The 26843-nt window shown below is 46.1% G+C and overlaps 1 protein-coding gene across 3 annotated transcripts in view; it reads right to left on the bottom strand.

Moving 5' to 3' along the window:
- Positions 1-26843, bottom strand: part of CACNB2 (calcium voltage-gated channel auxiliary subunit beta 2) — a 309005-nt gene that overhangs the window by 11498 nt on the left and 270664 nt on the right. For 2 of the 3 annotated variants that reach the window (XM_037837665.1, XM_037837666.1), the window contains 6 exons: positions 26659-26735; positions 21704-21723; positions 18555-18635; positions 18252-18310; positions 16140-16249; positions 148-299 (listed from right to left, as the gene is read on the bottom strand). In XM_037837665.1, the coding sequence (XP_037693593.1) occupies positions 148-299; positions 16140-16249; positions 18252-18310; positions 18555-18635; positions 21704-21723; positions 26659-26735 (499 nt within the window). Of the gene's footprint in view, positions 1-147; positions 300-16139; positions 16250-18251; positions 18311-18554; positions 18636-21703; positions 21724-21859; positions 21994-26658; positions 26736-26843 lie in introns of all 3 variants that reach the window. The other variant, XM_037837664.1, reaches the window with a different exon arrangement.

Here is a 26843-nt window from a genome sequence, read left to right as displayed (position 1 = left end):
CATGCTTTGCCTATGCGAACCCTGGGAATCCTTGGCTAACAGATGTCTCCTGACTCTCCATCCATCGTGAAGGCCTGGCCTCTTACGACTGGAAAGCAGACACAGCTCTGCAAACTGACTGCAGGGCCCACCACAGCACCCACTTACCTTAGGAGAAGAGATCTTCACATACACTATGATGGGGGCCAAGGAGGTTTTACTCAGTTGGGCTGGATGGTTAATAGTGTCTGCATCCAGGACGACCAATTGCAGCGTCCTTGCAAGCTCAAAAATCCTTTCAATTTCACTCTGAACTTCCGCTGTAAAAGGTTAAGCAGAGCTCAATTACTTAAAGAACAGTATTTTGCAGACCAAATACAGAGGACAGATAATGGTCCCTTTCCTCCAGCAGGAGGGCAGGTGGGGCAGCCACTATGTCAGTGTGTCTATGGGCCACGGAGTTGGTAAAAGGTATCCTTTGGGGCAGCTGTTTCTCCATCATCTCCAGGAATTAGGGACTTGTTCTTGAAGCCCAGAAGACTATCAGCTGCAAAATTTACTCCCAGTAAGAACAAGAGAGGATGGCCATGAGAGGAACATTTCTTGGCTTGCTCTGCTGACTTATTTTTTGGGCTACACAATTTTCACTTCTAAAATCATTTTTAAAAGTGTTACAAAACAAAAAGCTTGAGAGGTCTCTTTCACGTTTGTCTGACCACTTCATCCTGGCCACCATCCCCAGCTTTCCTTCCCTGCGCCTGCTCACTGGGTGTGCTGTCTGGATGTGGTCGAGTTTATTTACATTTATTTATTAGCAAGCTAGAAAACAACGCAGCACAGGAGGCCTCCAGGGCACCCAAAACAAACCTGCCAAACACACCGGTCTGCCAACAGAGCAACAGGCCGGCAATGCTCAGGTTTTAAAAGGGCAGTTACCTACATGAGGCAGCACTAAGAAATCCAAATTAGGAAATTTTTAGAGAACAGACCACTAAAGATGTATTTGAATTTCAGGAGCACTGCATTTGGTTCATCTGCTTCTCCACGATCTCTCTAAAGCTGGAGACAGCACCGTCCATTTGCTCTGTGCGATGATGGAAAACAACCCCTGTCCCTGCTGCCTGGGATGGCAGCCGCGAGCCACGAGGAGCTACTGAGAACTTGAAATGCAGCTAGTGTGGACGAGCAGCTAAATGTTTAAACTTTAATTTTAATAAAGTAAATTTCAGTAGCCACACATTCTAGAGGCTGCTGGGCAAGGCGGCACAGGTCTGTGAAGTGTGAGGTGCAGCCGCCAGGCCCCTGTGGTCACGGAGGATCAAGCCCACGAGCTCCCCGACGGCCAGCGGGGGCCTTTTAACTCCTCTTATGCATTTGGACCCAGGCCAGAAGGGTCGTTCCCAGAGCCAGTTTTAACTAGTATATTCCAGAAAAGGCAAGGCACCAATTGTCTATCTCGTAAGTTATCACTAGAGTCCTTTCATTCACCTATGTCTTTAAACAATTGGGGCTTAAGCTGCTTGAGAAACTGGCTTCAAAATAATATTTGTTCACATCACAGCCACAATGCAGACTTGCTAAAAACAATTAAAAGGTTGATTCTAAGTCTCAGCAAGCTTCTGGAGCTACCAGTTTATAAGAAACAGAGAATCACAAAAACTACACAACTAACACAGTTAGCAAAATTCAGACTGCGCAAACATTACAAAATAAGCAACCCAGTTTCGTGAAGCAAAAAATTACAAGGAAAAATGAAGTCACATGGAACATCTACAGATTAGGACAGACTTAAGAGACAATGTATGGGCCCTATTTGAATCCTGAGTCAAGCAAACGGTAACATATATATTTATAATGCATAAACAAATATTCATATCATTTACCTATATATGTGACAACTGGGAAATTATATGTTGCTGAGTAGAAACTTCACAATATTAAGAATGTTGTTGAGTCATAAGGTATGATAATGGCATTATGGTTTAAAAAAAATTAAAAGAGTCCCTACTATTTAGAAACACATACTGAAATATTTATAGATGAAATTATATGCTGTCTGGGATTAGCTTTGAAATAACCTGGGGTGGTTGCAGGAGGAAGGGGAGGCTGTAAATGAAACGACCGGCACGAGCAAAGGGGTACCTGGAGCTCCTTATGATACTCTCCTGAATTTCATATATATTTGAATTTTCTTGTAAAAAAAAGTTTTAAAAATAAAAATGGTATTCTGTTTATTCCATAAATAAGAGTGTTCTAAAAGATTATCAATTCTATTATTCACTCTAACTCTTCTCTTTGTTGATTTTTAGATTTATCTCAGTTAAATCATGCATCTTCTTTGTGCCCTGTAAATTTTTCATGGCCACCAACTGCCAGCCATCAAGTTCTGGCTTAAATTAACATATATGCTGATATTTAAGAACTTTGATCATAAGGTGATTTCATCTGTCTATCCCGTTAATAACAACTATTTAACACTGCACAGAATTCCAAACCTTAAATACGACATGTTTTTAAAGGTTGGAGAATCGTTTTTTACTGATTATAAATTTGAGATGTGTTCATTGTATTAAATCTGGAAGACAGATAAAGTAAAAGAAAAAGATCCATTATTGTATTAAGCATCCAGACATTCTACTGATATATATTTAATAAATATGTGTGCTTACATATGTATATTTATATATTTACATCCTTCAGTGTTCTTACATACACAAATATTATACACTGTTTTACATTAGGGGAACAATGAGATATGTTAAAAGGTTTTAAAGTGGCCTTTGAGAATCCTAGTGCAAAGCCTTAGTAAATACAACTTTAGGAGAGATGAGCCACACCTCCTAAACAAAATACTTTTATTTTAACATCCAAGTAAAAATGGTGCCTTCAAAAACAAACATATCCACACAGGCCAATCTGCAAAGATTAGGAAACAAGTTTTGTATTCTTTCTTTTTTATTTTTATTTATTTATTTATTTTGTTAGCTCCTGGCATTCACGTAAAGCTCTGTCATAATGTTAGATGGATACAAGCTTAAGAAACAGACGCCTCAGAATCTAAATTCCAGAGCGAATACATCAAAACATCAAAATGTTCAGGTTTCAACAAAAGATTATGAAAGACACGAAGAGACAGGAAGTTTTGGCTCAGGCAAAAATTGAGATGAAAGCTTTAGAAACCATACATGAGGAGGAGCAGATATGAGCCATATCAAATACATTTTTAAAATGGTCCTAAATATGCTAAAAGAGTTAAAGAAAAACATGGACAGAGAATAAAGGACATCAGTAAAAGTTATATGAACACAAAAGGAATATCAGAACAGAGAGATGGGTATTATGAAAAGGACCTGAACAGAGCTGGAGACCACAGCAACGAATTTAAAATTCCCTAAAGGAGTTTAACAACAGATTAGAGCTCGCAAAAGAAAGAATCCATGAAACTGAAAATAAGACCACTGAAGTCACTCAGTCTGAGAAGCAGAAAGGAAAAAGAATGAAGAAAAGTGAAGAGAGCCTGAGGCACCTGTGGGACTCCACCGAGTGCACCAAATTATTCACTGTGGGAGCCCCAGAAGGACAAGAAAGAGAGAAAGGGGCATAAAGAATAATGAAACAAATAATGGCTGAAAACTCCCCAAATTTAATGAAAATGTGAATATACACATTTAAGATGCTCAACGAATTCCAACCCGTATAAACCCAAATAGCCACCAGGACATATTATAATCAAACTGCTAAATACCAATGACAGCGAGAGAACTCTGAAAGCCTTGCAAGGGAAGCAATGCCTTGCATATAAGGGAGCCTCAAAAAGATTAAGCACCAATTTCTTATCAGAAATCACGGAGGCAACAAGGCAGTGGGACGATACATTTAAAGTGCTGAAAGCAAAACGTTGCCAACCAAGAATTCTATATCCGGCAAAGCTGCCTTTCCAAAATGAAGGAGACTAAGACATTGCCAGATTAAAATTAAAAAGCTGTTACCACTAGACTGGCCCTACAAGAGGTGCTAAAGTGTGTTCTGCAGCTTAACAGGAAAGGACACTAGACAACAGATGACACTGAATGAAGAAATAAGAACCTCTGATAAAGGTAACGACGGGTAAACAAATGCCAGTGTTATTGTATTTTTGGTTTGTAACTCCACTCTTCCTTCCTAGAGGATCTGAAAGGCAAATGTACAAAAAGTATTAAGTCACTGGTTTTGTACTCATAATGTATAAATACATAATCTGTGACGTGAACTATATAAAGGAAGGGGGAGACGGGTAACGGAACGTAGTTTGTATAGGCTATCAAAGTTCAGTTGGAATCAAGAAAACAAGATACCAAAACTTATGGTATGCAGTAAAGGAAACTTATAACTAAATGCTTACATTAAAAAACAAGAAAGACTTCAAATAAGAGACCTAACCTCAGCACTGGAAGAACAAGAAAAAGAAGAGAAAACTAAACTCAAAGTGAGCAGAAGGAAAAAAAAATAACATAGAGCACAGGTAAATGAAGTAGGAAGCAAAAAACAAGAGAATCAACAAAACCAAAAGTTGGTTCTTTGAAAAGATCAATAAAATTGACAAACCTTTAGCTAGATGGACAAAGAAAAGAAGAGAGAGGATACAAATAACTGAAATCAGAAATGTAAAGGCGGGGGGGGGGCTCAGTACTATGGACCCCAGAAAAATAAAGAGGACTGTAAGAGGATACTATGAACAATTGTACATCGACAAATTAAATAACCAGATGAAGTGGACAAATTCTTAGAAGCACACAAACTACTATGTACATTGACTCAAGAAGAAACAGAAGATCTCAACAAACCGATTACTATTAAAGACACTGAAACAGTGATCAAAACCCTCCCAATAAAGGGAATCCCAGGACCAGATGGCTTCACAAGGGAATTCTACCAATCATTCCAAGGAGACTTAACTCCAATTCTGCTAAAACTCTTCCAAAAAACTGAAGAGGAGGGAACATTCCCTAATTCATTCTATGAGGCCAATACCTCATTCAAAATACCTCATACACTCATACCAAAGCCAGATCAAGATACAAGAAAAGAAAACTACAGACCAAAATCTCATAAATTTAGATGCAAAAATCTTCAACAAAATACCAGCAAACAGAATCCAACAGCATATTAAAATAATTATACACCATGATCAAGTGGGATTTATCCATGGTATGCAAGTTTGGTTCAACATAAGAAAATAAATTAATGTAATATACTACAAAGTAACAGAATGAAGGGGGGGAAAAAACCCACACGAACAGCTCAATTGATGCAGAAAAGGCACTTGACAAAATCCAACACTGCTCATGATAAAAACACTTAGAACATTAGGAATAGAAGGAAAGGACCTCAAAATCATAAAGGACATATATGAAAAGCTCACAACTAACATCCTACTTGACAGTGAAAGACTGAAAGTTTTCCCACTAAGATCAGGAAGAAGACAAGGATGCCAACTGTTTTCACTGTTGTACTGGAAGTTCTTGCCACAGCAATTAAATAAGAAAAAGAAATAAAAGGTATCCAACTTGGAAAGGAAGAAGTAAAACTTTCCTTACTTGCAGATGACATGATCCTATATGCAGAAAATCCTGAAAATCCTTTTTCAGGAAAAATCCTGAAAAGCTCCTAGCACTAATAAAGGGGCAGGGTAGAGGATCAACACCCCCCCCCCCAAAATCAGTAGTGTTTCTATAAAGAAGCACTGAACAACTGGAAGAATCAAACCCAAAATTCCATTTACAATAGCAACTAAAAGAATCAAATACCTAGGAGTCAATCTAACAAAGGATGTAAAGGATCTGTAAATAGAAAGCTACAAAACATTGCTAAAAGAAATCAAAGAAGACCTACTGAAAAAAAAAAAAAAAAACCGAAGGGTATTCCATGTTCATGGATCGGAAGACTAAATTTTGTTAAGACGTCAACACTACCCAAAGCAATTTATAGATTCAATGCAATTCCACAACCTTTGCAGAAATGAAAAAGCCAATCATCAAATTTATATGGAAGTGTAAGTGGTCCCAAATAGCAAAAGGCATCTTGATAAAGAAGAATGAAGTTGGAGGCCTCATACTTCCTGATCTTAAAACTTATTACAAAGCCATGTAATCAAAACAGATGGTCCCTGCACAGAGATACACATATAGACCAATGGCATGGAAGTGAGAGCTTAGAAGTCAACCCTCACATTTAAAGCCAACTGATTTCTGACAAGGTGACAAGGACTTCACAATTGGGAAAGAATAGACTCTAACAAATGGTGCTGGGAAAACTGGATATCCATTTGCCAAAAAAAGGAGGACTGTTACCTCACGTTGTACACAGAAATCAACTCAAAAGCTAGAAGTATCAAAGTCCTAGAAGAAAACAGAGAAGCATCTTCAGGACCTTCTCTTGGGCAATGATTTCTTAGACTTTACACCCAAAGCACAGGCAGCAATAATAACAAAAAAGATAAGTGGGCCTCAACAAAATTAAAAACTTTTGTTCCTCAAAGGCCTTCATCATGAAAATGAAACGACAGCCTACACAATGGGAGAAGATATTTGGAAAACATATATCTAATAAGGGTTTAATATCTAGAATATATAAAGAAATCCTACAACTCAACAACAAAAAGACAAATCAACCCAATTTAAAAATGGGCTAAGGCCTCTGTCTTGGGGCTTGCCCTATAAAGCTTATTACTGCAAAGGAGAGTCTAAACTTGTATGTAATGGTGCCTAAGAGTCTCCCCCTGAGGACCTCTTTGTTGCTCAGATGTGGCCTCTCTCTCTCTCTTGCTAAGCCATCTTGGCAGGTGAACTCACTGCCCTCCCCCTACATGGGATCTGACTCCCAGGGGTGTAAATCTCCCTGGCAACGCAGGATGTGACTCCCGGGGATGAATCTGGACCCGGCATCGTGGGATTGAGAGTATCTTCTTGACCAAAAGGGAGATGCGAAATGAAATGAAATAAAGCTTCAGTGGCTGAGAGATTTCAAATGGAGTAGAGAGGTCACTCTGGTGGACATTCTTATGCACTATATAGATAACACCTCTTAGGCTTTAATGCATTGGAATAGCTAGAAGTAAATACCTGAAACTACCAAACTCCAACCCAGTAGCCGTGACCCTTGAAGATGATTATATAACAATGTAGCTTACAAGGGGTGACAGTGTGATTGTGAAAACCCTGTGGATCACACTCCCTTTATCCAGTGTATGGATGGATGAATAGAAAAATGGGGACAAAAAACTAAATGAAAAATAGGGTGGTATGGGGGGATGATTTGGGTGTTCTTTTTGATTTTTATTTTTTATTCTTATTCCTATTCTTTCTGGTGTAAGGAAAATGTTCAGAAATAGACTGGGGTGATGAATGCACAACTATATGACGGTACTGTGAACAGCTGATTGTACACCATGGATGACTATAGGATATGTGAAAATATCTCAAGAAAACTGAATTTTAACAAATGGGCTAAGGACTTGAAGAGACATCACTCCATAGAAGATCTACAAATGGCCAGAATGCATATGAAAACATGCCCAACTTCATTAGCCACCAGGGAAATGTACATCGAAACTGCAATTAGATACCATTTCACACCCACTAGAATGGCTGCTATTAAAGAAAGGAAATTAACAAGTGTTGGAGAGGATGTGGAGAAACAGGAACCCTCATTCATTGCTGGTGGGAATGTAAAATGGTGCAGGTGCAGTGGAAGACAGGTTGGCAGTTCCTCAGAAAACTAAGTATGGAACTACCATATGACCCAGCAATCCCACCCAAAAGAATTGATAGCAGGTGTTCAAACAGGTATTTACACACCAAAGTTCACAGCAGCATTATTCACAACTGCCGAAAGATGGAAGCAACCCCAGTGTCCAGGAATTGAAGACTGGAAGAAGAAAATGTAGACATACGTACAATGGAACATTATTCAGCTGTAAAAAGTAATGGAGTCCTGATACATGCAACAACATGGATGAACCCTGAAGACATCATGTTGAGTGAAATAAGCCAGACACAAAAGGTCAAAATATTGTGTGACCTCATTGATTTGAAACTATCAGAATAAGCAAACTCATAGAGTCACAATCTAGAAAACAGGTTACCAGGGGACAGGGTGGGGATAGGGAGTGGGAAGTTAAGGCTTAAAATGTAGAGGGTTCCTGTTCGGAAGGACGGAAACGTTCTGGTAGTGGACGGTGGAGATGGGAGGCACCGCCTCGTGAATGCCATTTACAGCACTGAAATATATACTGAAAATGATTAAAAGGGGAAATGTTACATTGTATACATGGTGACAATAAAAAATTTAAAAAATATACACTACACAGTGAACGCTAAGGTAACCCATGGACCTAATTAATAATACAAATGTAAAACTGTGCCATCATCAACTGTAACAAATGTTCCACACCCGTGCAAGGTGTTGGTGGGGGGGTGGTATATGGGAATCCTGTGTTTTCTGCATGGTTTTCTGTAAACCCACAACTTCTCTAATAAAGAAAAAGAAAAGAAAAAAAACCCACACGATCATCTCAGTGCATGAAGAAGAGGCATGTATCAAAATCTAACACCATTCCTTGATAAAAACACTCAGAAAACTAGGAATAGAAAGAAACATCCTTAATGTGATAAAGAGCACTTATGAAAAGCCCACAGCTAACATCTGACTTAACGCTGAAAGACCGAAAGCTTTCCCTCAAAGATAAACAACAAGCAAAGGTGCGCACTGTCCCCACCATTATCCAACAGTGTTCTAGAAGTTCTTGCCGAGTAAGTAGGCAAGAAAAAGAAATCAGAGGCATCCAGATTGGAAAGGAAGACATAAAACTATCCCTATTTTCATATGACATGCTCCTATATACATAAACTCCAGAAATTTTTAAAAGAAAGCTACTACACGGACAGAATAAATGACATCCAAAAAGCGATGGGGTAACAGTGGTGTTTTTATAAGCCAGCAGTGAACAATCTGAAAAGGAAATCAATAGAAAAATTCTATTTACAATAGCAACTATATAATCAAATACCTAGGAATAAGTTTATCAAGTGATATAAGTGACTTTTATAATGAAAACTATAAATTATTACTGAAGTAAATCAAAAGATGACCTACATAAATGGAAAGCTATTCTAGGCTCATGAATTGGAAACCTAGTATCATAAGATGGCAATACTATCCAAAGGGATCTACAGATTTAACACAATCCCAATCAAAATCCCTACAGCCTCCTTTGTGGAAATGGAGAAGCTAATCATCAAATTCATATGGAAGGGCGAGGAACCCTGAAAAGCCAAAACACTCTTGGGAAAGGAAGAACAAAGTTGGATGACTCACACTTCCCGATTTCAGAATTTATTACAAAACCACAGCAATCAAAGCAGGATTGTACTGACACATGGACAGACACACAGACCAATGGGATAGAACTGAGACACCGAAAGAAACCCATACATCCACAGCTAACCGATTTGTGGAAGGGGAGTTGAACCCATTCAGTGGGGGAAAGAATAGTCTGTTCAACAAATGGTGCTGGGAAAACTGGATATCCACATGCAAAAGACTGACACTGGACCCTAACTCACATCAGATACAAAATTAACTCAAAATGATCAACCACCTAAATATAAGAGCTTTCTCTATAAAACTCTTGGAAGGAAACATAGGGAAACATCCTAGAGACCTTGTGTTAGGTAATGGATTCTCAGATGTTACACCGAAATCATAAGCAACAAAAGAAAAAAACAGATAAAATGGATTTCATCAAAATTAAAAATTTTTGTGTATCTAAGAACACTATCAAGAAAGTAAAAAGAAAAGCTACAGAATGGGAGAAAATGTTTGGAAACCACATATCCAATAAGGGTTCAATATCTAGAATATATAAAGAAACTCTACAACTCAACAACAAAAAGACAAACAACCCAATTAAAAAACGGGCAAAAGACTTGAACAGACATCTCTCCAAAGAAGATACACAAATGGTCAGAGAGCACATGAAAAGATGCTCAACACCATTAGCCATTAGGGAAATGCAAATCAAAACCACAATGAGATACCACTTCATACCCTGTAGGACAACTATAATAAAGCAGATAAACAAAAAAAAAAAAAACAAAAATTAAAACTATTCTTTGTTTTCTGAGTGGTTTTATCAAGAAACAGTGTTTGATTTTGTCAAATGCCTTTTCTTCATGCACTGAGATGATCATGTGGGTTTTTTTTCTTTTCTTTTTCTTTATTACAGAAGTTGTGGGTTTACAGAACAACCATGCATAAAATACAGGATTCCCATACATCACCCCACCACCACCACCTTGCACTGGTGTGGAACATTTGTTACAGTTGATGATAGCCATGTACTACATAAACAGTTTATATATATATACACACACACACACACACACACATATATAATATTTGAAAATTAGAGATAAAACCACTAATAGCAGCCACCATAGACTTCCCTCCTATTATGTGTCAGAAAATTGTATCATGGTTGTGATAGTTAGGTTAATGTGTCAGCTTGGCCAGATGATAGTACCCAGCTGTCTGGTTGTTCTAGTTTGCTAATGTTGCAGAATGCAAAACACCAGAGATGGATTGGCTTTTATAAAAAGGGGGTTTATTTGGCTACACAGTTACAGTTTTAAGGCCATAAAGTGTCCAAGGTAACACATCAGTAATCGGGTACCTTCACTGGAGGATGGCCAATGCGTCCGGAAAACCTCTGTTAGCTGGGAAAGCACGTGGCTGGCGTCTGCCCCAAAGTTCTGGTTTCAAAATGGCTTTCTCCCAGGACGTTCCTCTCTAGCAAGCTTGCTCCTCTTCAAAATGTCACTCACAGCTGCACTGACTTCCTTCTCTTTGAGTCAGCCCATTTATATGGCTCCACTGATCAAGGCCCACCCTGAATGGGTGGGGCCACACCTCCATGGGAGTATCTCATCAGAGTCATCACCCACAGCTGGGTGGGGCACATTCCAAGCAAATCTAATCAGCACCAAAATGTCTGCCCCACAAGACTACATCAAAGAAAATGGCATTTGGGGGACACAATAATCCAAACTGGCACACTGGTCAAGCAAGCACAGGCCTAACCATTGCTGTAAGGACGTTTGTGGCTGGTTAATAAACCAGCAGGCTAGTTTATTAACACATCAGTCAACTGGCTGCAGCTGTGACTGATGACTCAACAAAGGGTGTGTCTTCCACAATGAGAGAATGCAGTTGGCTGGATTTAATCCAATCAATCAGTTGAAGACTTTTAAGAAAGACAGATAGAGGATCTTCACTTCTTCTTTGGCTGCCCAGCGAAGTGCTTCCAGAGGAGTTTGTCAAAGTTGCCAGTTCATTTCCTGAGTTGATCGAACATCTTCATTGGAGTTGCCAGTTTGCTGACTGCCCTACGGAATCTGGACTCGTGCATACCCACAGTTGCGCGAGTCACTTTTATTCTTAGATATCTCTCATTGATTCTGTTTCCCTAGAGAACCCTAACTCATACAACTTGGTACCAGGAGTGGGGTACGAACCCATGTGGACACATGTCCTTCACCTGGTCGTTCACTTTGCTTGGAAGGAGAACTGGCCAGAGGCACATTTATATACTGATTCATGGGCTGTTGCTAATGGTTGGCTGGATGGTCAGGGACTTGGAAGGAACATGATTGGAAGATTGGTGACAAAGAAGTCTGGGGAAGGGGTATGTGAATGCTCACCAGAGGGTGACTTCAGCAGAAGATTTTAATAACCAAGTGGATAAAATGACCCATTTGGCGGATAACAATCAGCCTCTTTCCCCAGCAACTCCTGTCATTGCCCAGTGGGCTCATGAACAAAGTGGTCATGGTGGTAGGGATGGAGGTTATGCATGGCCTCAGCAACATGGACTTCCACTCACCAAGGCTGACCTGGCCACAGCCACTGCTGAGTGCCCAATCTGCCAGCAGCAGAGACCCACACTCAGTCCCCGATATGGCACCATTCCCCAAGGTGATCAGCCTGCTACCTGGTGGCAGGTTGATTACATTGGACCACTTCCATCATGGAAGGGGCAGTGATTTGTTCTTACTGGAATAGACACATGCTCCGGATATGGGTTTGCCTTCCCTGCACAACATGCTTCTGCCAAAACTACCATCCGTGGACTTACAGAATGCCTCATCCACCGTCATGGTATTCCACACAGCATTGCTCCAGACCAAGGAACCCACTTCACGGCAAATGAAGTGAGGGGATGGGCACATGCTCATGGAATTCTGTGGTCTTACCATGTTCCCCATCATCCAGAGGCAGCTGGGTTGACTGAACAGTGGAATGTCCTATTGAAGACTCAATTACGGTGCCAACTAGGTGGCAATACCTTGCAGGGCTGGGGCAGTGTTCTCCAGGAGGCTGTGCATGCTCTGAATCAGTGTCCACTCTATGGTGCTGTTTCTCCCATAGCCAGGATTCATGGGTCCAGGAATCAAGGGGTGGAAACAGGAGTGGCACCACTCACTATCACTCCTAGTGATCCACTAGGTAAATTTTTGCTTCCTATCCCTACAAGTTTAAGCTCTGCTGGTCTACAGGTCTGGGTTCCAAAAGGGGAAGTGCTCCCACCAGGAGACACAGCAATAATCCCATTGAACTGGAAGTGAAGACTGACACCTGGTCACTTTGGGCTTCTTATGCCTCTGAATCAGCAGTCAAGGAAGGAGATTACTGTACTGGCTGAGGTGACTGATCCTGACTATCAAGGGGAAATAGCACTGCAACTGCCAAATGGAAGTAAAGAAGAGTTTTCCTGGAATATAGGAGATCCTCTGGGGCGTCTCTTAGTCCTACCATGCCCGGTGATTAAAGTCAATGGAAAACTGCAACAACCCAATCCAGGCAGAACTACCAATGGCCAAGAAACTTCAGGAATGAAGGTTTGGGTCACCCCACCAGGCAAAGAACCACGGCCAGCTGAAGTGCTTGCTGAGGGTAAAGGGAACATGGAATGGGTAGTGGAAGAAGGTAGTGATAAACATGAACTACGGCCACGTGACCAGTTACAGAAACGAGGACTATGATGGCATGAATATTGCCTCCTTGCTTTGTGATGAGTATGTTTGTATTTGTCTGTAAAGCAAATATCTTTGCTTTCTTCTCTGTCTTATCCTCTTATCATATGGCATAAGCTGTACTCTTCATTTTGCTGTATTTAAGCCAAAGGAAATCAATTTCAAGAGTTAATATCACCCAAGGACTTGCACCCTATTCTGGAGAGATTTAGTGCGTTTCCAGTTGTATGCTGCACAGTGGAGTATCGTCAGGCAAAATATATGTCTGTTATTGTTCTCTACTTAGAGATAAAGTACGGTTTTAGGTGATGTGTATAACTGCCAAGTTGACAAGGGGTGGACTGTGATGGTTAGGTTCATGTGTCAACTTGGCCAGGTGATGGTACCCAGCTGTCTGGTCAAGCAAGCACTGGCCTAACCATTGCTGTGAGGATGTTTGTGGCTGGTTAATAAACCAACAGGCTGGTTTATTAACACATCAGTCAACTGGCTGCAGCTGTGACTGATGACTCAACAAAGGGTGTGTCTTCCACAATGAGAGAATGCAGTTGGCTGGATTTAATCCAATCAATCAGTTGAAGACTTTTAAGCAAGACAGACAGAGGATCTTCACCACTTCTTCGGCTGCCCAGCAAAGTGCTTCCAGAGGAGTTCGTTGAAGTTGCCAGTTCGTTTCGAGTTCATCGAACATCTTCATTGGAGTTGCCAGTTTGCTGACTGCCCTACGGAATCTGGACTCGTGCATCCCCACAGTTGCATGAGTCTCTTTTATTCCTATGTATCTCTCATTGATTGTTTCCCTAGAGAACCCTAACTGATACAGTGGTCTCCTCACAAAAATCCTGAGACACACTCATATTGCCACCATTTTAGAGATGGGGAAAGAGGCCTAGAAAGATTAAGTAATCTGCTAGTTTAAAATCTAAGGAAACCAAGAAGAATAAAATGAATATTAAAAATATTTTTAAAAAATAAAACAGAAAAATAGTAGCAGTGAGTACTACAACTAACCTTAAGGAATACATGTATACACGCACATACACCTACCTACCTGGAGTATGAAAGAATCTGTGTTGCACAGTTATGACACAAACCTGTTTCCCACACAGTAGGGCCTTCATGTTATTTAATGTTATAAGGGGGCTGGGGGTATATCCTCTTTGGTCATTTTCCTGCCTGCATTCTTTTTCTAATCTCCTCTGTCCTAGCGCTACCACAGAAAAACTAAAACAAATAAACATACAAAATCATCCCTTACCAAGAATTAATATGTAACACATTCCCCTTTAAAAACAAAGTTAGATAAAATTACACCTGAGAGTCACCCCCAGAGACCTTCTTTAGTTGCTCAGATGTGGCCTCTCTCTCTAAGCCAACTCTGCAGGTAATCTCACTGCCCTCCCCACTACGTGGGACACAACTCCCAGGGGTGTAAATCTCCCTGGAAATGTGGGATGAGCCTGGACCCTGCTTCATGGGATTGAGCAAGCCTTCTGGACCAAGAGAGGGAAGAGAAATGAAACAAAATAAAGTTTCAGTGGCTGAGAGATTTCAAATGGAGTCAAGAGGTCATTCTGGAGGTTATTCTTATGCATTATATAGATATCCCTTTGTAGTTTCTAGTGTCTTAAACTGTTGAATTTTAATCCAGTAGCCTTGATTCTTGATGACGACGGTATAACTATATAGCTTTTATCTTGTGACCATGTGATTGTGAAAACCTGGTGACTGACAGTCCTTTTTATCCAGTGTATGAGCAGATGAGTAATAAAGACAAAAAACAGATACAAATAATGGGGGGGGGGATAAGGGGTATGGGATGTTTTGAGCATTATTTTTTATTTTTTTCTTTATTTTGGAGTAATGAAAATGCTCAAAAATTGATTGTGGCAATGAATGCACAATTATATGATGATACTGTGGGCCACTGATGGTATACTTTGGATGGATTATATGGTATATGAATATATTTTGATAAAATTGCATTGAAAAAAAAGAACAAAGTTAGAAAAAGCTTTGTATATACAGTTTTCTAGGAGTCCACATCAGTTTAATCTATAAAATAAGCATTTTGTAACAATTCCTTATGCATCAAATAATGTATGGAAAGAGTTTTAAGGCACAAAGATAATAAGGACATGAAAAGAAATTCCTACAAGCAAAATGTATGATCACATTTTTCTAATCTATTTCCAAACCAAAAACTGAGTTCTTTAAAGTATTATTACTAACAGTTTATTACTTTTAGTAATTTTCCATTTATGTAATCATACCTTCAGGATAATGTTAAAACTTTGTTTAAAATAAGCCTCCCAAATAATTTATATATTTAACATATAAATAGAAAAATTAAGCAATATTAACTATCTGGAACAACCTTCAAGAAATTTACTTTATAACAGCAAACTAAACATCCAGTAAGACACATGTGTAACCGTGACTAAAACCTCAAGCTTTGTTTCTGAACACAGGCAGAGAAATGAAATGGTTGCTGCAGCTCTCATTTGATCACATCGGGACATGTCTATAAGTGATCTCCAAACCCCTTACGGTGCGTTAACTACAGCCCTACACCATTCACACAGAAAACAAACCCACCGACATCAAACCCGTGGGAAACAAGCAGGACCTCACTTTATTCCTTCTCAGTTGCAACCCAGGTACACAGATTACATGATCACGAATGTGATTCAACTCTTGAGATAAAGCCAGTAATGACAATCATCCTGGACGAAGGACTTAGTGTGTTGGGTATCTAGATGGATTCTGGGAAGCAGTTATTATTTTTATTTTGGATGAGGAAGCTGGGGAAACCCAGGAGTCTTTAGAGCCTGCAGAGCTCACGCGACTGAAAACAAACTATAACCGAAATGTGAAGCCGACAGCATGCAGACTGCAGACTTTTAACCTCCGTCCGTCACAGCAAACCTCTCCACACCACGACGTCACTGGGATGGCAGCCGTGGCCATGGCGGTGTGCACCTGTCATCCCTGCTCTGTGAGGCGTGAACTGCCCTCTGCTCAGGTCTCACCGTCCTCCCCGGAGAGCAGGGGACAGGGGGCTTGGTTGCCGGTGCTGCCCAGACTCACCTAGGCTGGACCTCGTGTTGGACCTCTCGATTATCGCGTGCTTACTGGGGTTGTTTAATACCGAGCGCTTGGCCAGCGAGATGTCGGCGGTCACCCTGGTGATGGATATCCTGGGGGAGCAACAGAGGGTTATCAGCGGCACGGCAAGGGGACGGAATCATCCCAGCGTGACGCAGACACACAGCCTCCCTGTATCCCAGATCAGAAAGCGCCGACCACTTACCCGATCACGTCCCTTTATCACACACCCACCCACTTAGCGCCGGCTGGCCGCTTCCCAAGTGCCAGCCATGTGCCAACGACACGCGTGATCCCCTTGAATGGTCCCACAAACTCGAGGAGGGGGTCTAGTATCCCAGTCGTGCTGGCAGAGTGTGGGGCCCAGGGGGATCAGGTGCCCAGTCTCGGGGGAGTGGGGGTCCACCCCACACCCCCAGGCTGCCGGCAACCTGGCAGTGCCACACGCACACAGGGACAGGAGTGTGAGCAACGTGGTCTGCCTGAGGGGGCCGCACGTCCAGGGCAGAGGCGGGGAACGGAGGAGATGAGCCCCGAGCAGTACTCATCGCCAGAGAGCCCAAGTGCAGAATAACTGAAGACGGCAGAGCCTGCCGTGAGGAAACAGGGTGCTGGGGCAGACGGGAACGAGCTGGGGGGCCTTTAGGTCGGGCAGGCGAGGGGGGGATGGTAAGCGACCCCCGAGGGAGGAGAGCGGCCGGGTGGGGAGGGCAGGGCCGGGCCGGCGGCGCTGGTGCCGAGCTGGGAGAGGGCTTCCCGGGTGTGAGGAGGGGAACGGAGCCGGGGGGCTGACGGGCGAGCGAGGGGGAGACGGACCCTGTACGAGGCAGCCCCCGCTTGGCCCCCGCAGCCGGGTCAGCACGTTCCCCACGCGGGGACGCAGGAGGCACCGGTGACTCGCTCAGAAGCGCGTGTGTGAAGGATGAGCGCGGCCCGGGGGCGGGTGTCTGGGGGCCGGAGGGGGCGGCAGGGGGCCCTGCACTCCCGGCTCTCCTTCCAGCCTCCCCCACTGAGCCCTGGGGACCCGCCGGCGGGCTCCTGCCCCGAGGGCCCCCACTCTGCGCCCTCGCCCTGCGCTCCGGGGCCCGGGGCCTGCGGCGGCCATCGGGCGTCCAGCTCCTGGTTCACCTCCGGCTGCCAGAGCCTCGGGGCGCGCTGACCTGGGGCTCCCCACGGAGCAGGGGCGCCGCCACCTCTTCCTCCAGCAGAGGGTGGGCAGCCGCGGCTGTTCTGGGCCAGCTCTGCTCCAGACCGTTCCAGGCACAAGCACGCGGCGGCCCCTCCCTCGGGGAGGTTTATATTCCGCTTGTGGGAGAACCGCAGGGAGCAAACTCACAAGGGAACCACGCGCAAGGGCTGGGGGCGAGCGCAGGGAAGGGAGACAGTGTGTGCGTGTGTGCGTGTGTGTGTGCGCGCGTGTGCACTTGTGTGTGCGTGTGTGTGCGCGTGTGCCCTGGGGAGGTGGCTCCCAGGTCGGGGCACCCAGGGGGTGGGGAGGCACAGTGGGTGCTGCCGAGCGAGGGGAGCCCCTGGGAGCCGGGTGGGGGAGGCCGGGGTGGCCTGCGGGGAGCCCGGGTTTGAGCGGAGCCAGGAGGGCCGCACCCAGCCAGTGGGCTCGCGGGGACAGGGCCGCTGCCGGCGCCTGAGGGGAAGATGGGCCGGGGCCGTCCCGGAGTGGCACGAGGGCGGCTGGATTCCGGGGGCGCCCAGGGCTGAGACGAGCCTCGGCTGAGCAGCGGGGAGAGCGGAGCAGGAGGGGCCAGGGGCGAGTCTGGGGGTGGCGGGCCTGAGGGGCCAGGAGCCGCAGGCTGGAGTGGGGCACCCTGGGCTGCCCGGGTCCCCCATGCCGCTAAAGGGAAGGCCAGAGGGACCCAGGGATGCCCACCCAGCATGGTCCTCCTGCCCTGGCCATCAGGTGAGCAGGGTCCCCCTGGGGAGGAGGGGTCACCGGTGATGCCCTGAGAGTGGTGTGGGGGTCGGGGGCATAACTGGAGCAGGTGCTGGAGAGTGGGACTGCGGGACAGACAGACAGACAACTCTTAGATGTCTCCTTCAGGATGAAACCCACAAACCCCAACGTTCTGAAATACTCACCGCCCTTCAAATCTGTGTTTTAAAAAATCAAACAACGCTTTTTGCATCATATCTGTGACCTGAAATTGAACACGCAATAAATTAAGATACGATAAAAACACGACTAATCACAATCAAAACAATCTCCCCATACCAGCGATGCTGGGAAACTTGGGGTCCACATCTGGATTTCTCCCACATTCTCCTCTTCCCAAGTTCCGATAAAACAATTAACAAAGAAACAGTTCCCTGGACTTCGGGGGATACTGCAGGGACACAGGCGAGCCCCCCGGCCCCAGGCTGCAGCGGGGGGCAGCGGCTCACCTCGTAGCCCTTCAGGGAGGGCCCCACCAGCACCACCGGCCGCATGGAGGGCACCACGTCGTAGGGGGGGGCGTGCTCGGCCTGTGGAGGGAGGAGAGGCTGCAGGGGCGCAGGCGGGGGGGCACCCATCCCCGGACCCGCATCCCACCTGCCGCATTTCTGAGCGAACCCAGTCGGGTTGGGGGCTTTTGCCCTGAATTTTTCAAGTGATGGAATCACCCACCATTTCCTTGCCCTCCCAGAGCTCCTGGAGCTGGGGTGCTGCTGGGAACCTGCCAGCTGGGGGGCCGCCCCAGGAGGTGAGGGGCTGCGAGCAGGGGAGCTAAGAGGCCACTCTGAGAGCAGGAAGGAAGGGGTCACCAGCTTTACCGCTGGATGTTGGTCTTACGTGTGCAGAACCCAAGAGCTGAGTGTGTAACTCTCACTCCCAGACACAGGAACAAGTCTATTAATTTATAACGGGAGATTTAAATCTGCACACACACTTGCCCGGTAGGCTGGGTCCCAATCTCTGTTTGCGTTTTGGGATCAGTGCCTGCTGACTTTGGTTTCTACGCCTTGGCACTTAAAACTTAGCGCTCTCGGATTCTGTGTCCGAGGAGGGGGGTTAATCAGTGCTCGTCGGCTCGCTCAGGCCTCGGTGGCCTCAAAGGTTCATCATCAGTGGGATGTGGTCCGGGGATGTGGTGCATCCCACGGGCATCCCAAAAAAGGGCTGGGCAGTGCCCGCTGCAACCCGCTTCCAACCAACTGCTCTTTCTGTAATAGTCTCTTTTTGGAAGAGTAGGGAGTGGATCTAAATTTTTTATCAATTTCTAAAAATATTAAAACTTTTCTGCTTAACTGCTTCAAATAAAATAATTAGAAAAAGTCTCAAAAAATTAGATAATGGCTAATTTCTTTGATTATATTATAATTGGCTATTTTGAAAGCAGAAAATATTAGGTTGATCCCAAATGACTTTTTTTTTAATGCAGAAAAGAGCTGGGGCCTTAGACACTAGAACAAACCCACATCATTGCAATAGGAATCTTTCTTCATTAAGAGTATCTGAAAAAATATGTTTTAGAAATCAAAAATGTTCTTTGAACTATTTTAAGAATTTGATAAACCAATGTGCAAATATAATTTTGGCATCAGCCTATTGCTCAAGAACATTTTTATTGTTGCTTAAAATTGCCCATGAAAAACTTTCTGGCTTAGTTTGAATTTAAGGCGGGAATCAGAAAGCACTTCAAATACAACAGCTTCCATCTGGAGTTTGCCAATAGCCACAGACAATATAATCAAAGGGAGAAAAGACGGTTGTGATTGTGCTGTCAGATTACCACTTACAATTTACCCCACATTCAAAATTAATTTTAATAAGCACAATTTTTCATAAACACAATTTTGAATAGGAAGAAAGGAAAAACAAGACAAGCAGAACAGTGACACACGGGGCCACGCGAGCATCACAAGCAGCACTGGAAAGCAGTCGCAGACACAACACCCGCGTGGCCGGCTCTCGGGGCGCCGTGCCCTCAACGCCACGCTGAGCTCCGCCACGCGACTGACCACGTGAGCATGCCAGTGCCGAAGGCATCGTGGCACCTTTACTGCATGAGCCCCGGGGTCTTGGTGGGAGCCGAGCCTGGGACTACGCGGCTGGAACGCGCCCCACCTGTGCACCGAGGCAGAGTCTGATGCCTGCACTTTAGGGACAGCTTCCGGGAAACTGCATTTCACGTCTCTCCAGACCAAGTGGCCCTGAGCTGGAGACGCCTCCGCTCCTCGGGCCCACGGCTGCCGATCGCAGAGGCCGCGCTTCAGGAGCAGCTTTGGCGCCGAGGGGCAGCTGCAGAAGTCACCTTGTTTGATGGAATACTGGTGCTCCAGCCCTATTTCACAAGGACACCATCCTTGGCATCCACCCTCGCCTGCTAATCTACTTGTGCCAATTCTGTAGTGGAAAAACCTGTAAGCACACATCTGTCAAGTTCTGGGGTTTCAGAGCAAGCCACCCTCGGAAACCCGGCGTGCCCAGGACCTGGTTTGGTGGGAGCTGCTGGTCTGAGTCCGACGGACCGAGATGCCCGCTGCCCGGCTCCTGCGCTGGGGCACATTAGGAACTCGACCGGGGGCTGCAGCAGCAACACAGGTGGGATGGGGAGGCCCAGAGCTGGGGGTGTCACGCTGGGCTTTCTGCACCAACACAGGAAGTCTGGTGCTTTGGGGTTTTTGCCTGGAGTTCTGAGGAAGTCTCCTGTTAAAGTCATGATGATTTACTTTTGAACATATTCATGGCTCAGCGTGTGGCATCTTAGTAATGTCCGGGGCCCTCCCGCAGATCCAGGTACTTGTTTTCGAGGAAGGAGTTCAGTCCTGGGGGTCCAGGAAGAGACCCTGCACCCGTGGTCTCTGAGAGGCAGCCCCCCACTGTGGAGGTGGTGTGGGCAGGGAGGAGAGATGTGGAGACTGGGGTTCCCAAAAATAACGCTTTGAAGCTACAAAACGTGCCAAGAGGAAACGGACTTGTGTCTGGGGGGCAGAGCTCAGGGCGGCCCGTAGGTGGCAGCCGGGACCCGGGAGCTGTGGGCGCCTCCACCTACATCCATCGTCCGACAGGTGAGAGGCTGGAACCGCCTGACGGAGGCGGCAGGACATCAGGGGTCAGTGCATGTGACAAGGTGAAAAAACCCCATCAACCGCCAAACCAGCAGCGGCTCCCACGGCTCCCGCTCACCTGCAGACTTCTCACCCGGCGGATCAGAAGTTTCAACGCTGACCAAATTAAAACTTGAACGGTTTGGTCTTACTACAAGCTGTGTGTGGAGATGACAACCCAGCATCTCATCACTGCTTTCCTAGGCCCACCAGTCTAAAATCCGGAGAAAAGACGAGACAGAAGAAGCAAGCACGAGGGTGCTGCCTGGTCTGAAACACTGGCATTGGACATGCTGACGCCAAACAGCTCCCTGGGCGCCTATCGTATTCCATCAAAAAGGGTAAGAACTGCAGTGGCACCTGCACCTGACTTTAGCTGCTCTGAAATGCACGGATGCAATCGGCTGTCTGACCAGTGATTTTCTGAGTGTGGAAATGAGCGCATCTAAAACTGTGGGGAGCGATGCTAGCACCATCGGAGGCTCGTGTTGACGCACACTTACCGACTTCTGCTTCTGCTTAGCTACAGCAGCATGGAAAGGAAACAGAGAACAGAGCATGCACGTTACTGGCTCGCCAAGGACACGGACAGTTGACAGGACTGAGCGTGGCACGGAGCAGCTGGAGGGTGGACAGGGGGGTGTGGAAGCCCACGTTACCTTCTTAAAGAAGGGCATTCTTTTCTCTTTGGAGTAGGGTGATGTTACACTGTTTGCACTGGGCTTAGGGGAGCGGTGGTTTGCTGGAATATCATTTTCTTCTGCATCTAAGCCAGTAGCATCTATGTCTATAGCTATATACAGACAAACAGCCCACCAAAGAGGTGAGCAGGAGAGGAAAAACAGGTTATAAACAGAGATGAACTTCAAGGTAAAGCACGTTAAGAATGCAACGTAATCAACTCTAGCAGAACGGGAAGATACCCTCAAAACAGCTGCTTGAACAAGTTCGTTTATTGCTATGTCTCTTAAGGACTGTCCTAGAGAGATACATGTTGGATTTGTAGTTTCAAATATGCTGCTATTTTTCACATCGATTGTATAATAGGGCAGAATATGCGACTTGACCTCTTAGGATATTTTGGATGATAAGCAACCACATCGGGAACCCTTCCCACAATAGACCTCAGATGTTTCGTTTCACTGGTTTTGGGGGAAAATGAGGGCAGTGTGAAAAGGTTCACTAAAATCCCAACAGGCATTTGGGGGAAACAAAGCCTGGAAAATCCTAACTCCAGATGACACAGGGGAGTCAATCAGGAGGCTTCCGGGACGGGCAGCACAGACCGAGGACAGATGGGAAACTCTCCCTCCGGAGACGTCCACGACTGACGTGAGACATCGGGCAGCGCCCACCAAGCCCCGGCCCAGACTCCGGCAACGCGCCAGTCCATCCTCAGCCATGAAAACTGGGGTTGGGATTTGATGCTCAATAGGCTTTCACATTTGGAAAGTTCCAGCCAGAGAATATTGCCCTTAAACAATTAAGCATTTAGTTAAAAGAAAATACATCATCTCTTTTGCAGTTTACAAAATCCGCCACTTGCATTTACCGGCCTACAGGTCCACTTCAACTCTCTCATTTTTATGACAAGAAAGAAGGATTCGTGGTGTGGGAACTTTTTGGCGAAGCCTCTGTCTGGAGCCGCAGTCCCTTCGCTCCCCGACTCCCACTCCTGGGGCTGCTCCCGCCTGTCGGGGACACTGGTTCAGGTCCCCTCACTTCCCAAATGGGGCCACACCCTCAGGGTCATGATTTGGGGGGACGTCCCTGAATTGAGCTCACTAGTAAATTACTCTGTGGTTGAGATTACGTCCAGGAGAAGCCACAAAGAAAACTGCTCACCACGGGAAGGCAGCCTGTCACCCGTTAGCTCTAGCAGGGACCTCGGCACGTTCACTTTAAGGAGCAAACTGCTGTTTTCTAGGAGCAGCCAGCCTGGTGTTGGGGTACAGCTACGGCTCCCCACGAGGTACAGCTCTGGGAGGTGGAGGGCTCCCGACAGCTACTTCCAAGCTCTCAAAAGGACGGGGAGCATCTGACAGGCATCAATCACCTCATTTGCCAGTTTAGAAATCTTATGGACATTAGATGACTCGGCCTTCTGACCGCAAGGATCTCTAATTGAGCTGTTCCTTTCCACTTGATCAGGGAGAAACCCACCACGGCACAAACACTGGCCACTGTGTGCACAATATGCAAACACCAGCCCACGCTCGCCTAGATGCGGGAGGGTTTTGTCTCAAGCGAAGGTAACGATGGACTGAATTAATTCCAGCTATCAGGGAGACGTGCTAGGAACCACGTCTTCCTTGCCCCATGTGTGCACACTGACAGGCTGCCAATTTCCTTTGGCACATGGGGAGCAGCTGAATCACCACGGGATGTGCCCGGTGCATTGACCCCGTGCTGGTTTTTCCAGCATCCTATCGCTAACCCTTCAGTCATATACGACAGTTCCCTTGTGGGGCTTTCATATCGACCCAAGGCCGGGACGGGTCTGAGGATGTTCTTGAGGGAAGCTTCTCCTCGAGTCCCGGCTGAGGAGTGAATGCCTTCCTGGGCGTGCAGGAGGGTGCTGGGGTCAGCGTTTCCTCATGGCCACGATACGGCTTAGTCAACGCCAAACCCGTCTCCCTCCTGCTGGAGAATCCCAGCTACCCCGGCTCGTCTTCCACAGGCTTAGGAAGACCACTTTCGAGGTGTGTACCCCCAGCCTTCCGGAACGGAGAGTACTGGTCAGCATCAGGGTTGACAGACCTGGGACGGCAAAGCTAACGGAAGGGTTTTATGGTTTACCCATGGAAGCCGGTCTGTGTGATCAGCGGGGGGAAAATTCCGCTGTTTTTAAGGGAGAGGGAAGTGAGAAGGACGTCCAGCCGGGATCTCCAGGGGTCTGGCCGTCCCCCCACAGCCTGAGTCAGGTTTGAAATTCGCCTGTGTGTGGGCCCAAGGTCTCCAAATCCCTGAGAACATCCCATCCCCATTCACCAGTTTTGACTTGAACACGATGGGCGTTTCGGTTAACTCGTGCCTAAAAAGCATCTAGATTCATCTGGAAACAGAGTATTCTAAAACCTGTGGGCACAGTTTGGACCATGTTGAAAAGGTGAACTAAGGCGGGAATCACTTCCAACTTTACCCTGAGTTCTGTCTGCTCGTGGAGACTCAGACGGGAGACGGTGCCTGTTTGTTATTCCAGGCGTCTGTCTGCACTTACCTGGGGACACCTGCTTCCATGTATTCGAATAAAGTTTCCTTCATTCTGTTCTGTTCTGTTAGAAAGCGTGGGAACCTTTTCCTGAAATGTTAACTTTTTAAACCTTAGATCCTTGGGTGACACTGAGGGGAGCTGAGGGGTCGTGTGGGTGCAAATAGTGCAGGGCTGGGCCCGGCATCGAGCAGCTGGCGGCTGCCCTGGGCCAGGCAGGAAGTGGGTGCTTTCCTCTTAGAGGCCCTGGAGAACACCCATGTGTACTCCTGCAGGCAGACGCGTACACGCTTCAGTGTTGTAGTGGGGGTGGGGGTTACAGGAGGGGCCTCTGGGAAACAAGGAAGTGGAAGGAGCACCCACAGACCAATCCACATTTAGAGGGCGGGCGCTTTCCCCTGGAGGTGGGTGGGGGCCCTTCTGTGGACGGCTCTGAAGTCTCCCCGTCCACCCGCTGAGCTGCAGCTATGAAAACCACAGCCGCATCCGGGGGACCCCCTCCAGTCCCCTCAGCCGCAAGGGTTCTCTGCCCCCGGTGTGCAGAAGTCACCTCGAAGCCCCAAGTCTGGTGACACTGCAGCAACCATGGTGCATGGTGCTTTGCATCCTATTATCTTAGTGCACTGAACTCTTTGTTGAAATTTATGTTACGCTGCGCCCAACATCTGGGTACAAAAATGAAATGTTATTTTACAAATGCTCTGGCGTATGCTTCGAAAGTACACGTGCCTTGTCCGACTGTGGCTGGAATGACTGGAAGGCTACGCTGTGGCTAGGGAGAAGGGCGGAACCTTCCGGGACTATCTCGGGGGAGGTGTCTGCTCACCACACAGCCAGGGCCTTTCCCTTCCAGGGAGATCAGGGGCCCAGGGGCCCGCCTCAGAGTCCCTGAGACTGTCTTTAGGATCTACAGAGAAAGCGTGAGGGGTATCAGCAATCTCTGCAGCTTGAAGGGTTTGAGGAAGAGGAGGGAATGACTTCTCCCCAGGGGTTCAGGGAAGAGATGAGCCTAGAACAATCCTCAGGGCCCATTTCACACAGACTATTTTACTTCACTTTGAGCGGCTTGGAATTACTGCAAGCTGTAAGTGTGTGGCACTTGCAGTCAGTATGCATTCTAAAACAGTTTATTGCTCATTGTGCTCAAATTTTGCTCACTTAGAAAGTCCTACAGGTTTTGTGAAGAAGCCCTTGATTGGTCTCCAGAAACGGCCGACCTTCAGGAATGCTCATTAGAAATTGGAAAATCGTGTTCTTGAAACACACCAATCGCAGTGCAGCTAGTTCTTGATTTCTCCATAGATGCACACTTCTCTGTTTTTGACCTGCTCCTACTTGTGCCTTCCTAGGAATCATCTGAAGAGTCATTTTGCTCAATGCCCTGTGGTCAGTCCTTACAAATCTCACTGGCTCTCAGATGTATCTCCCACGAACCAAGGTGCTGACCCCAGCTTCTGTGCTGACCATGTGGCTTCCTGCTGTATAGACAGAGCACCGAGCTCTACGCAGACTGGCAGGGCAGCCAGAGACAGCAGATAAAATTCAGTTAAAGGTGGATTTCAGGCAAACACTACATAATTTTTTTAGTATAAGTATATCCCATGATTTTTTTTTTTTTTAGTGTGAGTATATCCCACACAATATTTATTTCTACTAAAAAACTATTCGTTGTTTATCTGAAATCCAGATTTAACTGGAATTATTTTATCTAGCAGCCTAAGGAACAAACCCACTGCTCTGGAAACAAAACAGCAGTCACTCTTCCCACAGGTGCCTTACCTGCGAGGAGGCGTCTACACACTACCTGCTTTCCCCAGTGGCTCTCGTGGCTTCGGCCAGGCCAAGCACTCATCACCCTCTATGCCCCCCTCCTCGCCCTCCTAAACTCTTTCCCCTTCCTCTCTCTCCCAGGGAGGCCTGTCCCTCCTGCCGCTCTGGGGCTGGAGGTGGGCTCCGTCCGCTGACTGCCCACGACGCCGGACGCCAGGGATAACAGACGCGCGTCACCCTGGTCCTCGGCTCCAACTTGGAGCGGGCACACTGACAGCCTTCCTCTTTTCAAGGCCAGAGAAAAACTTCCCGACTGCCCTTAACTCCACGCGGCCATTCTTATTTCTAAATCCTTCGGACACTTACAGAGTCGACAGCCCATCACAGAGACTCAGTGCGTGTAAATTCACAAATGCGGGTGAGACAGAGGCGAGTGTGAAATGCAGTGTGGCGACCCCACACCCATCACCTACTTACCGGAGGACGGAGGTGTGGACTTCCTGGAACTAGCGACGATGTCACCCAGACTGGATGATGAATTCCCTCCTGATTTACTGGAGTAAAGCAAAAATGTATATTAAATCTGACGTTTATTCCAGATCCTAAAACATTTCAATTGCTCAATAATGATGACTATTCAGGGCATCTTTGTTGAACTTTCA

This window comes from Choloepus didactylus, chromosome 5, assembly GCF_015220235.1.
Source record: "Choloepus didactylus isolate mChoDid1 chromosome 5, mChoDid1.pri, whole genome shotgun sequence".
NCBI lineage: Eukaryota > Metazoa > Chordata > Mammalia > Pilosa > Megalonychidae > Choloepus > Choloepus didactylus.
The sequence above is the reverse complement of the archived record's forward strand: the minus strand, read 5'-3'. Positions and strand labels throughout refer to the sequence as shown.